This window comes from Phragmites australis, chromosome 3 (genome assembly GCF_958298935.1).
Source record: "Phragmites australis chromosome 3, lpPhrAust1.1, whole genome shotgun sequence".
NCBI classification, from domain to species: domain Eukaryota; kingdom Viridiplantae; phylum Streptophyta; class Magnoliopsida; order Poales; family Poaceae; genus Phragmites; species Phragmites australis.
In genome coordinates this window covers 1118269-1132576 of record NC_084923.1, presented here as the reverse complement: position 1 = coordinate 1132576, position 14308 = coordinate 1118269, and the positions used below count along the sequence as shown (strand labels likewise).

The 14308-nt window shown below is 44.8% G+C and overlaps 1 protein-coding gene across 1 annotated transcript; it reads right to left on the bottom strand.

Moving 5' to 3' along the window:
* Positions 1-1250: 1250 nt before the first annotated feature.
* LOC133912318 (protein HOTHEAD-like) lies at positions 1251-3557 on the bottom strand. The gene is made up of 5 exons (XM_062354988.1): positions 3470-3557; positions 2682-3329; positions 2151-2569; positions 1492-2069; positions 1251-1390 (listed from the first exon to the last, which is right to left on the bottom strand). The coding sequence occupies exons 1-5, from the start codon at positions 3555-3557 to the stop codon at positions 1324-1326; spliced, it is 1800 nt and encodes a 599-aa protein (XP_062210972.1). The 3' UTR covers positions 1251-1323.
* Between the last annotated feature and the right edge of the window lie 10751 nt (positions 3558-14308).

Sequence of the window (14308 nt, the reverse complement as noted above, 5' to 3'; positions counted from 1 at the left end):
CGTATCGTTAGAATTTCAACAATACTAGTACTGGATATTGAAAACTATTGTTAGTAAAAAAAATTATAAATTATTTTAAAATAACATGTATTTATAATGGGAGGTGCGACGGGATCCCGTACATGCATCTCCGCGCATGGAGACGGCGTGGACGCGAAGAGCCAGAACAAGGGTCGGTTGGCCGTTGGACTGCAAGTTGAATGCCTGCCGACGAGGCGCGCGCTGGCTGGCTGGCTGGCTGGGATTTTAATTCGGTCGCGCGATGTTGGTGGTGGGGGAGAGGATAGCAGAGGGGGTCAAGCTCTCTCTCGTGGAGCCCCCCAATTCACATCAATTCCGCTTGTCCGCCAGCCAGCCAGCCAGCAGGCCACGGATCGTCGCTGAGGTCGATTCGGCCTTGATCGCGGTCAGGCTCTGGAGGGAAAAGGAACATGTACTAAATGTTTTTTTTTTTTACAAACGATGACATGCCAAATCACGATTCAATTCTGATAGACTTGTAACGTTTCTGTTACAAAATTTTAAGACTCTTCCTTCCCCTCCTCCTTTTCCCTAGGCTCTCAGGAGCTTGAGCCTCCTCCGCCCCCACGGTGAATCTGTGCATCGATCAACCTTGTGCCCCTCCAACTTTCATCACCAGCCAAACGGGATCCTTGCTTCTTACGTTTGCACGGGATTTTTTTTCTTGTGATGATACTTTATATGCTTAGGGCCTTAAGCACTGAAGCCCATGGGCCGTTGGTGCTGTACCCCGAAAGGAGTTGGCCATGGTACCGGGGTACTACCTTTATTCTCTTTAACTTATTATTTAGGATATTAATACGATCTCTAATAAATTTGTTTTATTATTATTATTGATAATTACATCTTAATAAAAGTTGATAAAAATTAGATAATATTAAAGTATTTTTTATAATAAATTTATTACTATCATTTTTACGTGATAAATCCTAATAAGGTTTCTAAAATTTAACTACATACATTATAGGACGACATATGTTTTAGAAAGGAGTTAGTAGTAATGATCGGTGAGCTATCTTTTTTAAAAAAGAAAAAAATGGATGATCCATAAACAATGTCAAAGTTGTATTCTGGGGTAAATCTGTCTGGCCGCCTCCTCCTCTCCCAAAATTTTTGCTCTGTTCCCACCTTTTGCAGCCTAATGAATGAATCTTATAATTTGCGAGAAAACAGTCATCGAGGCAAAATGCTTTCATCTCGTCATGCATTATATGACCAAATGCCCCGTGTATAACCTACAATGCTGCACAAAACAAACTCTAGAAAGAAAAAAGAGCCCCGAGCCTATCCTGAGTGAATGATCTAATGCTTGTCATCAGTTCCCTGCTTCCTGATCCACCTCTCCTTCAGAATTCTCAGCCCCATATACCTGTTCAATTGAATTTCAGAGAAAAAAACTAGCAATTTCTTCGCATTTGTGAACTTTGGCAGAGAAGAGAAAATTGTAGAGAGTCGCAAGCTTTTTGTTACCTGCCAAGCATCATGACAGTGGCCTGCGGGTTGGTGCCGGGCGAGTACTTGAACGTGGAGCTGTCGATGACGCGGAGCCCCTGGACGCCGATCACCCGGTAGTCCTCGTCGACGACGCCCCCGACGTGGCAGCCGCCGTGGTAGTGCCAGATGGTCATGACCGTCTCCCTGCAGTACTGCTGCAGCGGCCGCGTGTCCCTGGGGTGCCGCGGCAGCAGGTTCACCGGGAAGTAGGCCATCCCGGCGGCGCGGCGGAAGACGGCTTCCATGGCGGTGTGGTTGGCGTAGGTGAACCGCGAGAACGTCCTCGACCGCACCACTCGCTCGATGGCCTCGATGCCCCCCACGCACCGCTCCACGTCCCTCGGATCCCGGAAGTAGTTGAACGTCACGGCCGGGTTCGCGTGCGCGTCCGTGGAACGCAGCTCGATGTGCCCTGTGGACAGCGGCCCCAGGATCTTCTCCAGGATGAAGCCGCCCCGGAACGCGCGCCTGTCCAGCCGCCGCATCACCTCCGCCGCACGCCGCATCGCCTCCGGCGTCCGCTCCTTTGGCGGCACCGTCCCCAGCTGCCCCGTCTGTTCCCGAGCGACACGTACGGTAAACGCGCGGCAAATCTTGCTTTGAACTTTGAAGGATAACTAGTCGTACGTGCGTACCATGGGTGAAAACATTCCGAAGTTGCGGGCGGTGTGGCGACCGGCGCCGCGCTCGTGGAGTGGGATGCCGAACTGCGAGCCGCTGACGCCCTCGATGAAGCTGCCAAAGCGTGTGACGCCGACGACCTGCACGAGGGAGAGCGCGACCGGGATTGGGGACGGGACGAACACCGAGTTCATGGGGTTGTCGGCCACGCCCTGCCCGACCACGGGCTGGTCATGGATGGTGTGGATTCCGTGCTTCTCCAGGTGCGCGCGCGGGCCGATGCCGCTCAGCATCAGCAGCTGCGGGCTCCCCAGGGTCCCCGCCGCCAGGATCACCTCGTTCTTCGCGCCTCCTCGCCGCAGGTACACATGGTGCTGCACTCCCAGCGGGTCCGTGAACACCACCCCGTACGCGGCAGGCTTTGCGGACCCCTCTGCAGATCAGCAATGCATGCCACCTCGTAACTCCCGTTTCATGATCAAGCAAACTGTTAACTGTGCACGAAGAATATGGATGAATACTGATAGTGTTTAGCGTGCTCGTACCGCTACGCCGGAAGAGGATTCGTGAGACTGTGGCGTGCAGGAACACGGCGAGGCGCCGCGGGTGGGCTTTGCGGAGGAAGTCGGCGGCGGTGTGGCGGCGCCCTCTCCTGTCGAATATGGTGCCGCCGATCTTGGTTCCGGGGACGTGGTCGAGCGTGTAACCGTTGTCCGGCGTGATGCCAGCCTCGAGGAGGCCCTCGCGCAGCGCACACTGCCACTGCGGCACGCCCGGACGAAACACCAGAGCGCGCTCCACCCACCGGTAGGACGCGTTGACGAGGCGGGTGTCCCAGCCCGAGGCGCGCACGTACGCGTTGCTTGCCCGGGTGTAGAAGCCGGCGTTGAGGCAGCTCCCGCCACCGAGCACGCGGGCGCGGGCGTTCACGACGCCGTCCTCGGAGACGAACCGCTGCGCCGGGGACAGCGGGGACGTGTCGGCCAGCGCGTCCGCGAAGTGGTACTCGCTGGACACGTTGCGGTTGCCGTAGGGCAGGCCGCCGCGCTCCAGGAGGAGCACGCGCGAGTGCTCCGAGAGCGTGGCGGCCAGAGGGCACCCCGCCGTGCCGCCTCCGACGATGATGTAGTTGTAGTAGGAGACCAGGGGCGCGTCCCGTGCGTGCCTCACGAACCGGAACTTGTACCTTTGTGCTGCAACAGCATACAACAAAAGCATCGTCACAAATTAAAAGTGGCTACGAAACAGCAACCACCTTGCAACAAATCAAGCTCATCACCTGCATTCATAGTTAAACTTGAAACAATGGAATGGGTGGCTTGGTTGTACGTACCATCCTGTGAGGCGGTGACGCTGAGGCAAAAGGAGACCAGAACAGTGGCAAGGACCAAGGCCGCTGAGCGCATGTAGCCAGCCGACATGGTCACGGACTAATCTTCAGCCTTGCTCATGATGAAACGTGCCGACTCTGTTTATATGCAAGATGCTGTGATTCGATTAGATGATGAGTAGATATCGATTAGGTCATCGCATGGTACAAATGTTTCGTAGTGCAAAGATGGTCTCCGAGTGATCCGGCCAGTGGTGACAGAAAGACGAGGGCGGGCGCCATCAGAGCCTTTGCATGTATGGTAAAGTACCGGGCCTTTGCATCAATGGTGCGAACCATATCAATGCGATCGATGCAGAAGAGAATCAAGAAACGAGAGAGAGAGCTGCCTGCTAGTAGAAGAAAGAGCCCAAATCACTTTCCAATCTCAACTTTCATTCAGAGTGCTTTACTAACTGGGCTATGGCTTTAATCTCAGTTCTTGACTGATTGGAAGAAAGGAGCCACGAGTTTTTTTATTTTTATATTTTTTAGTTAAAATTTAAATAAATACATTCCCGGTGAAGATAATTGCAAAACTAGACGTCTGCAGCCCTCTGAGAGAGCGGTTACAGTTCCTAACCGCCCCCTCAGAGGGCGGCAAGAGGGGCTAACCGCCCTCTCAGCCCTGAGAGTGCGGTTAGCCCCTAGCCATCCTCTCAGGGGGCGGTTAGGGGCATTTTTTTCTCTAAAAATATATTTTTTCCTTTTTATCCTCTAAAAATGTATTATTTTTGTAATTAAAGAAATAAAAAGGAAGGGGTGTAACGAAATTAAGAAATTAAATTTGGAGTAGGTTGTGTAATAACGGGAGAAAAAAATCAGTAATTAGTAGTTGCAGCATTTTACGTGGGTATGGGATGCGAACGAGAACAAACATAGTATTAAACACAGGGTGAAAACATTACAATACACTGTAACCGCGACGACACGATGAGAAAACAAAGGTGACATGTACGGTTTGCACTAAGATCTACTTATTAGTGCGCCGATCCTAATCATAACATGCCTTAGGGAGGGAAAGTATGTCGGGTTATATTAGGTACTCTCTACTGCGTGCATCTAGGATACTTTTCCTTTCGGAGAGCATCGGGACCTGCCGCTTTAGCACGGCGGGCTCTCTCCCACTTCCTTTCCCTCTCAGCCTCTCGAGCCTGAGCCACAGTACGGTTGTGCGCCGCCTTTCTCATGCGCTCTTCTTCCTCCCGCTTGAGGCGAAGTTCCTCTTGCTGTTGCTCGTACTCCCGACGTGCGTACGCTTCACTTCTCCACCTCATGTTCATGTCGACCCACAGCTTATGTGAGTCATTTTGCTCATTGTCGAGCCACTGAATAAAATCACAGAGCGGTGGAGGGGACTGAACAAATGGAACCAGATGAGCGGTTAGTAAAAGAGGGTGCGTAATCGGAAGAGATGAGGCGGATATCTGTTACCGTACCGGTCGATAACCAGTTGTTGCATGGCGAGGCTTGTCATACTCGTAGTTGGCACACATAAAGAAGCGCAGCACATAGGTGTATGAGATGTCCTGCGACTCGCGGAGCTTACAAAGGTCACCACAGAAGCACATTGGTGGTTCGAGACCTTCAGGTATGGTAGTCCCCCAATGTTTCTTTGGTGGGCTCGATGGAGCTGAGGAAGACATTGCACTTGAGAGATATGAGAAATGAGCGATGCTTCACCGTAAGGAGGTTCGGCTATTAATAGTTGGGGGAGGCAGGAGTATTGGATTCGCTCTTGAAGAAAGGAGTGAGGGCATGGGCGTAGCTGGTGGGAGGAGCATCGGATTCCATCTTGAAGAATAGGAAAGTTATGTCATTGCCCATAGTCAGAGATTTCACGTTTATTGGTACCCGTATTGTCATTTACTGATTGGAAAAAGCTGAGTAGTGTTGTCACATCTTGTTTAAAGCCTGCGGCAGGAGGCATGTGTTGTCAAGTTATGGTTAAAGTTTAGTACTGAGGTCACTTCTTCATTTAACGTGTCTGAATATGAAATGCATTTACGAACTGCTAAGTTGACCATACAAAGTAAACGTGTCTTAATACATAGGAGTACATCACGAAACGAATATGCATATGTTAGTTACATAAAATGTAAAATGCTACTCATGCCTCCCACGTTGCCGTCGCCCGTGCGCCCCATCGCGGTCCCGATGCCGCTGGTTAACCCTCACGTGACCCCTGGAGTAGGTGAGGGGGTCGGGTGGACCGACGTGTCTGGTAGGCCTAGTAGGGACCACCGGTGTCGAGGGCTCGTCCTGCGTGGGCTATGTTCGAAGCGGTGCACTGGAAACCTAGGACCGCTGAAGGACGTCGTAGTCAGGTGTGCCCCCGAAGAAGTCACGGACGATGTCGTATGCGATGTCGGGGCTAGCCTCATCCTCCTGACTAGGGTAGGAGGACTGTGAAGGCTCGGCAGGCGTCTATGTGTACTGGCTGGAGGGGCCTATGAACAAATAATCACGTTAGATACGAACAATATGGTATTGAAAGTAGTAGTAAAAAATGTATAATTGTACCCATCGGCTACACCCATCGGCTACAGATCTGGAACATCACCAACCTCCTCCCTGGACCCTACATTAGCCGCATCTGACTCATCTTCCACTGCCTCACTTGGTCCTGCTACTGCTTCTGCAGAGTTCACCTCATTTTGATCTTTCAGGTACGCCTCAGCTAACAAAACAAGCGGCAGGCCACGTTCACAGCATATATCTAAATACTGCCTCCAAGTTGATGTGGCTTCGATGGGAACAAGCTCACCAAATTATCCATGACTAGCACGGCTCAGGACAGCTTTCAACTTCAGCTCATATTGCTGCAGATCCAGTTGAAAAAACCGCATGAGCCATTTGCACACACCCACAATAGTCCTCTCATTAGCTTTACTAAGCCCCTTCATGACATGACGAAATCCAGACAGATCTACACCGTTAGGACCGTACCTAATTTCACCCTCACCATAATATATCTGAAAAATTAATTTATGTGCCATCCCTGGAAACACCCGCAAACATAACCCATGTTAAGACAGCAAACTATATTTCTGATTATCAGATAAAATAATTTTTAAATGCTACCCTAGGTTCGCAAATTATCATCTACTGTTGCCTCCTACGTCCGCAGGTACAAATAATATACTAAAAATAATATACTACAGATAACATACTGAAAATAATATACTAAAAATAATATTCTATATTGAACTGCTATCGTACCATTTTCTAAATAAATTTGACAATTTTCTAAACCCTAGTTCATAAATGTCTAAAACCTATGTCATATACTACTACTGCACTAATTAACAACAATAAAAAGGAAAAAAAGATTTACCCAAAATTTTTCTTCAAATCCGCGGCCCAAATGCAGCAGGGCTTCACTGACCTCTCTTCCTCCCCTCTCCTATCCTCTCTTCTCCTCTCTTTTCTCAACTTTTCCTTTTTTCGATTTTTATGGTTTTTTGCCCAATTTTTGGCCTTTTTATAGCAGCAGGACGCGGGCGGGCGGTGCGGCGCGGCGCGGCGCGATGGGCGGGGAGGAGAGGGCGGTAAGAAGCTCTACCCGCCCCCTCAGGGGGCGGTAAGCCTCTGGGCCGGGCGGGAAGGCCCCACCCGCCCTCTGAGCGGGCGGTTAGGCCTACCGCCCTCTCAGGGGGCGGTTAGGACCCGTAACCGTCCTCTTAGAGGGCTGCAGGCGTCTAGTTTTGCAAATATCTTCGCCGAAAATCTATTTATTTAAATTTTAACTTAAAAAAATATAAAAATAAAAAACTCGTTAATTTGGGCTAACACTGGACTGGATAGCATAGTTGGGCCTTGGATAAAAAGATGCCATCAGCCCATAAGCTTAACAACAACGGTCGGATCCTGTAATTTCTCATTTTCTCCCCAAAAAAGAAAAAACACAACGGACCTCCACGACCACTGGATTCACAATCGGTAGTCGGTGATGACCGGTGCCTCTCGACTGGCGGTGAAAATGAGACGTTATTTTCTGCCCGCTCGACTAGCGAAAGACTTATAAAATAAATATAAGATATAATAATAATTATCTGATATTATTTATGTTTAATTTTGGATCTGAAAAAATAAGATACATACAGAATGATTGATATTCATTTAAGTATCCAAATGTTAAGTGTTACGAGAAATTTTATTATGATTTTACTTTAAAACATGATAATATATAGGTAGATTATAACATATCTATTGATAAATAATATAGAATACGTATATAATGATAACTCTTTTTTACTTATTTTTATTACATCCCTATATTAATTAATGTGTTGTGCGAAGATGTAAATAAAGTGATAAATTTTCATCATTCCGACTAACCGAAAGCGTGCGGCACTACCACTCTGACTACAACTCTGAAATAAATATATATGATAAAATATATAATAAAAAATAATTATCAAATACTATTCTTATCTAACTCTAACTTAAAAAATCTAAAATAAAATATATAATAAACTATATTCGTTGTTATCCTATCCGATTACAGCTGGTCTCGACTTACCAACCTCTGGTCGACTATCGACATCTAGTTTCTGCGCAGATCCAACGGTGCAGTAGGTAGGGGTGCATGCCCTTAGAGGCAACTTTTACTGCAGCATCGTTGCACATGACCTGATGAATCCTCCTCTAATCGTCTTCCCTATGGGTGCGGCTACTCCGTTGAAGTGATGGCTGACCTCGACCTGTCCTGTTTTTTCTGAACATGTGCAGGACCTCCAACGGTCCAGCCCGCCCAGGCGCCTAACCACTAAAATGATAAGAATCTTATGAGAAAAAAAATCTAAAAATAGATCAAAGACGTCATCATATTTATTAAAATAAATAATATATTATTGTATTTTTAAATCTAACACATGTATTCGAATAAGTACCGAAAACTCATGTATTCGATATCTGAGTTGCTGAATATAGTACTATTCGTCGTATTCGATAACTTAGGTGCCAAAAACAATACAGGCCGACCCTGCTCACATCACATTGTGTCGCTAATTTTGGTGCGCCCGATCGGATCATATTGTGTCGCGTCGTTTCGCTTTTATTTTTTTTAACTCATGCGCTGTCGTGTTTCACTATAAAATAAGAGCGTATTGATAAGGAGCCACAATGTGACTAGAGAGAAGACGAGCAACGCAAGCAAAGAATGAGAGGAAAGGAGAAGTAGTAACACAATGAGTAGAGAGGAGAAGCAGCACAAGGTGAAAAGTAGCAGCAGCGCGAGGAGAGGAAAATCACCCGAGACGAGAAGGAGCAGTAGCGCGAGTTACAATAAGTATTTAAATTATGTATTTAATTAATACTTGCAACAATAATAGTAATTAGAGTAAGTAGATTATTTAATCTGTTCAATTACATTTATACAATTATTTGCTTAGTTTGATTATATGAATTTGATTATTTGCTTAGTTAGCGTAATAGTAATTAACGTGAATTTGTATAATAATAATTATTTGTTTAGTCATAGTAAGTAGATTGTATAATAGTAATTAGCGTGAATTTGATTAGTCAGTATAATTAGATTATCGAATTAGTTTAATAATATGATGGCCTATTGGTGACACTTTGTGTTAGTGGTGGACTAGGGTGGTGGCCTAGTGCATGCACGCTCTCTATATGTATAAGTAGGGTATCGGTGCAATAAGAGAAAAATGAGAAAAAGAAATAAACAAGAAAGGGTAAAGGATAAAAAATAAATTTTAGAAAGATTAAAAAACTTGGTTGGACAGAAAGATTCAATAAAAATCACGATACACCAAAAAATTGTCAAAATATTTTTTTAATTAATAGTGATTTGCGCCTGTTTAATTAATATTTTAATTCAATTTATTAAAATAGTGGTGCGTATAAAAACTCCTACCCTTAGTTAAAGAAAAGAAGCGGCTATGAAGTCAAATAGAGCAATATTTTTAGTGTCTTCTACTGACAGTAGACTAGTCTCTTTCTCGCTTCAACTCACTCAGTATAGAGAAATCTATGAATAGATTAATAGTGCATAGTCAAATATGAGCATTGAAATTTTGCTAGGAACTATAGGCATAGTAGGATTCATCGTAAAAAGAAGATGATCAACTGGATCGAGGATGATATGCTGATGCTTTTGACTTCTGTAAAAGTAAATGTGGTATAAAAAACCTAGCAAAACTAGCTTTCAAAATAGTTTTGAAGTCAATTTATAATGAGATGGAATATTTGGTCGATATAACTTTCATTTTAGTTTAATTAATATTTTACTTAAATATTTAGTAAGTATATTACTATTTAATTTGTATTGTTAATTTATTTACTATTTATCGACGTGCTTAATTAGTTGTGTATCATATATACATCTAAGTAGTTATTTAATTAGATGTACTATTGTTTATTAGATATAGTACCATATTTATTATGGAGAACATCCCGCAGTTTTGCACGGGAGGCCAATAACAATTCATAATTGTCGGAAAATAGAGAGTTCGATTGAGGTACCTAGTGACCTGGATGGTCTGAAATTATATGTTATGGGCCTTTTGCGTGTAAACCAGTAATCTCATACTGTTATCCTAGAGGGTGTGCGGGCATAGCTTGTTCCAAACAATTCGGTCGTTGTCCATATGTTATTCGAGATGAGAAGGAACAACACATGAGTTTTGTACTCACGCAAGGCATGGAGGAGAAATTTGATATGACGGTGTACGTAAACATAGTACCATGACTGGTACAAGGTGATGTAGTGACTACCGTAGAAGGATCAGGCTAGGTGATGCATGAACAGGATGTAAGGCATGTCGGTGAGTGTAGTTCGGTAGTTCCGATAGAGAGGGAGCTAGAGTGGACCCTTCTGAGGTAGATACATGATGCATGGATGAGGAAGTCGGTGGTAACGGGGATAAAGAAGCTGCTAACAACGATGATTCGGTCCCTACGATCCAGTATTTTTGTGGTGCTAGGCTGCTGGATTGTGTCGTCGTTGAGTATAACACCTTATCTAACTGAAGATACCAGAATAGCGATATTCAGGCCAGGCAATATTTTCGTAACTAGGAGAAGGTTATCCACTTTATTAGCAACTATGTTGTAATGATAGTTGGATATGATTCCTCACTTTGGTGAGGACACGTGTCATGGAAACAGGGATCAAGTTTGCATCATGTCAGACAGCAACAAGGGTCTTTTGTATGCGTTGGACGTGATGTATGATAGAATAAACAACTCTATTTCATGACCTGATGTGGAGAGAAGATTGTGCATGCGACACTTGGGAGTGAACCTGTCCACAAGGTACCGCAACAAGTCTTTTGTAAAAAGATTCAAAAGGTTGTATCTGCAGAACTAGCAGGCAAAGTTCAACGAGTATGGAGAGAGTTAAATAAGACCACTCGTAAGATGATGACAGATCAACAAGGACAGAAGGACCATCTATAAACGCAAATGGTTAGGGGATAAACTATTGTTAGCCGTTCACATGCTACGTTTAGCTAGTGGATAGCAGAGAAGCCGATAGAGCGTTGGACCCTAATCTCTGACACTCACAGTGTTAGGTTAGCATATAGAATTTAAATGATCATATTATACAATTTTTTTATACAAATAGGTCTTCTCGTTGTGTGATATCATTGAGCTCACATTCTATAGAATGGTGGATTACTTTTGAGACAGTGGTAATGCTGTTATGAATTGTACCACGTGGTTCGCACCTAAGGTGGAGGAAATCATATCTATAAGGAGGAACAAGGCACACTTTCATGGCTTCATGATCGATGCATTGAGGAGCACAATATGTAGCACCGTACTTCATAATCGATGCATTGAGGAGCAAATGGTTGAGGGACAAACTATTGTTAGACGTCCTTAGCGTCGATCTCATGGAGTGGGATCCATGGTGTATGCCACGAGTTGCCAAAATTACGACTGGAGGGCTCATCGTATCATATCGTTGGTGTGATTCAAATTTATGGATGACCAAATGTTTATTGTTATACATGAAAAACGTGGAAGCATATTCTCCTAAGCGCATATAGAAGTAGTCCGGGTACCAACAGGTGGTGCCAGTACCTATTCCACGAGACGTCGGTCGAGCGCACGAGTAAGTTTGTTACTGTAGGTAGCATTAATACCTTTGGCGATCCATGTTAATAAATTATAATTATTTCTGTCACGTACAGGAGGAGTGCACAGAGGGGAGGGGGGGCAGAGGCATGCAGGACTGGGAGTCTGTAAATACCAAGCACCTATAGAGGTGGATAGAGTCAACCGTGGTGGATGTCGTCGTTCCTGTTGGACAATACGACGACACCATGTACTGGGAGTACCTTTCGTGGTACTATCCGTGCACGCATGCCACCTTACTCAATGGACTTGTAGAGCTGGACCCCAGACCCTTACCCGAGGATCGTGCCCATCTTCTTCATGTTGTGGTAATTGCTACGGTACTTATAACGATTATTATTAGTTAAGCCTCTGTATCACTGACATTACCCTAATCTTATACAAACTGAAGAGTCGTACGAGATATATACACAGGCAGAGCAAGCTTGTGGGAAGCAAGAGGGTCATCAACGTGGAGGGATCGGAACCCTCTCGTGGACTACATGAGGACGATAGGGTCTCACTTCCTGTCTGCTATACGTGGTTTAGGTGGTCGTGCCCCGCGTTGGAGGGGGTATGACCTAACAGCTATGGACTTGTCCAATGGGTCCTACAGCAGACTTCTCGTCTAGTGCCTATGACGAACATGTTTAGGCACAGTCGCAAGAGGCACCTTCTTCTTCAGAGAATCGTGAGGAGCGTACGCACGCTCCTACGCTCGAGAAGTGTACACTGGGTTCACAGGCCCTATAGTGGACACAACCTCCTCAGTCTACGCTGAGACCTCTGCCTATAGCATCGACTCGTCATAAGGATGTCGTTGATTGCACGCAACAAATGCCTAACTGGAGCGGCACATATGATTTTAACTGGGTTGTTGTAATGCAGGTCGCCAGCTTCACCGAGCTCCTCAGCGCATAATACCCTCAATATCCTGAGGCACCTGAGAGTGAAAGTGCATCTAGGCCCCTAAGTGGGTTTTGGAGATAATGACAAAATAATTAAAGAACTAATGAACTTTATAAAATATGGACAGGTATAATTTCATCAAGCAAGAATTTGACGAATGGTGTACACCCCAAAAAGGCAAAGGAAAGCGGCACATGAATCCTATAGCTTTTAAATTCTTTATCTTTTGAAATTGAATTTAGGATGCTGTACTATAAAGGGGGATATGAAATTTACTTGCTTACGTAGAAACAATGCTCAAAAGTCCAAATAAACCTATGAAAGACATATGGCCAATGCTTAACACCTTAGGTAGCCCCAAAAACCTTTAAAACAAGGAAATACGGAATTTCGCAAAACTGTGTGGAAGTTCCGCACTTTGGCTATCTTGAGTTATCCTGCGAAAGGTCCGCATTTATGTGGAAGTTTCGCACTTTCCAGAGAGTAACGGCTAGTTTCTGGCTGTGAGGTATTTATACCCCACGCCCTTTCAATCCAACAGTAGTGAAGCATTCATTTCGACCAGCTGTAAGACAAAAGGCTCTAGCTCCTTAAAAATTCCTTTCTCACTCCCCTTTGTGATTTCTTGTGAGATCTTTTGCTAGCATTAAGTGAGATTAAAGATAAGAGCTTGTGAGATTCACAAGCCATCATTTGAGCATTTGCTTCTTCGTTAAACGGGTGGATTTCTTTTTTTTTTTCTCTTGGTGTTCGTCCACCTAGACGGCTAGGTGTCGCCCGGTGAGCTCTCAAGCTTTTGGTGAGCCCCGAGACATTTGTATTACCCCAACGAAGTAAGTAAAAAATCCTAGCTCGATCTTTGTGGTCGTTTGGGTGAGGAAAGAGTTGAAAGAGACTCGGCTCTTTGTGAGCTCCTCAACGAAGATGTATGCACTTTTTTGTGGAGTGGCCGAACTCTGGTAAACAAATCCTCGTGTCACTCTTGTCAATTTCTTATATTTGGTTACATACTCTTGTTTGAATTGATTTTTAGAGTTTCAACCTGATCTATCTCTTTGTGAGGATTGAGTTGCAGGTACTTGGATATACAGGTTGAAAAATATCTACTAGTGCTTGATAATTTGTGAAATTGTATCACCTTGTTCCTGCATAGGTGCAGATTCATTTTGTTTCAGGAAGTCCGGAACTTCCGCAGATTTCTGCGGAACTTCCGCATATTAACTGATTCGTTGTTTTAGTTTGTTAAAAATTCAGGTTACGCCTATTCACCCCCGCTCTAGGCGTCATTTCAGGGGGTTCACAGTTGTACCAGTAGGGCGAGCCTTTGGTACACTAGACTCCATCGGAGCACGTTCTAGGGGCATCCAAACTACCGCATGAAGATCCTTTTTCATGATACATCCAGGGCAAAGTTAGCGGGATGGGATACACGTTCGGTAGGGGTCCCATAGGGCAAGACGATGATGATAACGAGCAATGCTACACGAGGCAGGGACCAACGCAGGCCGCTAAGATGAGAGCCACACACCCACCAGACGCGTACACTCATGGGGATTTCGTGCAGCGTCGTTATCGTTGAGTTGCTAGTGCAGTTGTTCGGTGCACTTGTACTTGTTAATGACACATATATTATTGACTTTATTGTCATAGTCATTTCTATTATGTATTATTCACTACATTGTTCATTTAATTATTTTTAATTGATGTAAAGTTTGTCAAATAATTTTGGCACATAATTTATGTAATATTTATCAAATAATTATGATATTTAATATTTGTTTAATATTTCTTAAATAAATAAGGATTCGT

Excerpts from the sequence above, each read along its gene's own strand:
- LOC133912318 (XM_062354988.1), bottom strand. The coding sequence starts at position 3,557 with ATGTCGGCTGGCTACATGCGCTCAGCGGCCTTGGTCCTTGCCACTGTT. Across the intron at positions 3,330-3,469 it reads CGTCACCGCCTCACAGGATG|CACAAAGGTACAAGTTCCGG; the intron begins GTACGTACAACC and ends ATGCTGTTGCAG. Across the intron at positions 2,570-2,681 it reads AATCCTCTTCCGGCGTAGCG|AGGGGTCCGCAAAGCCTGCC; the intron begins GTACGAGCACGC and ends GCTGATCTGCAG.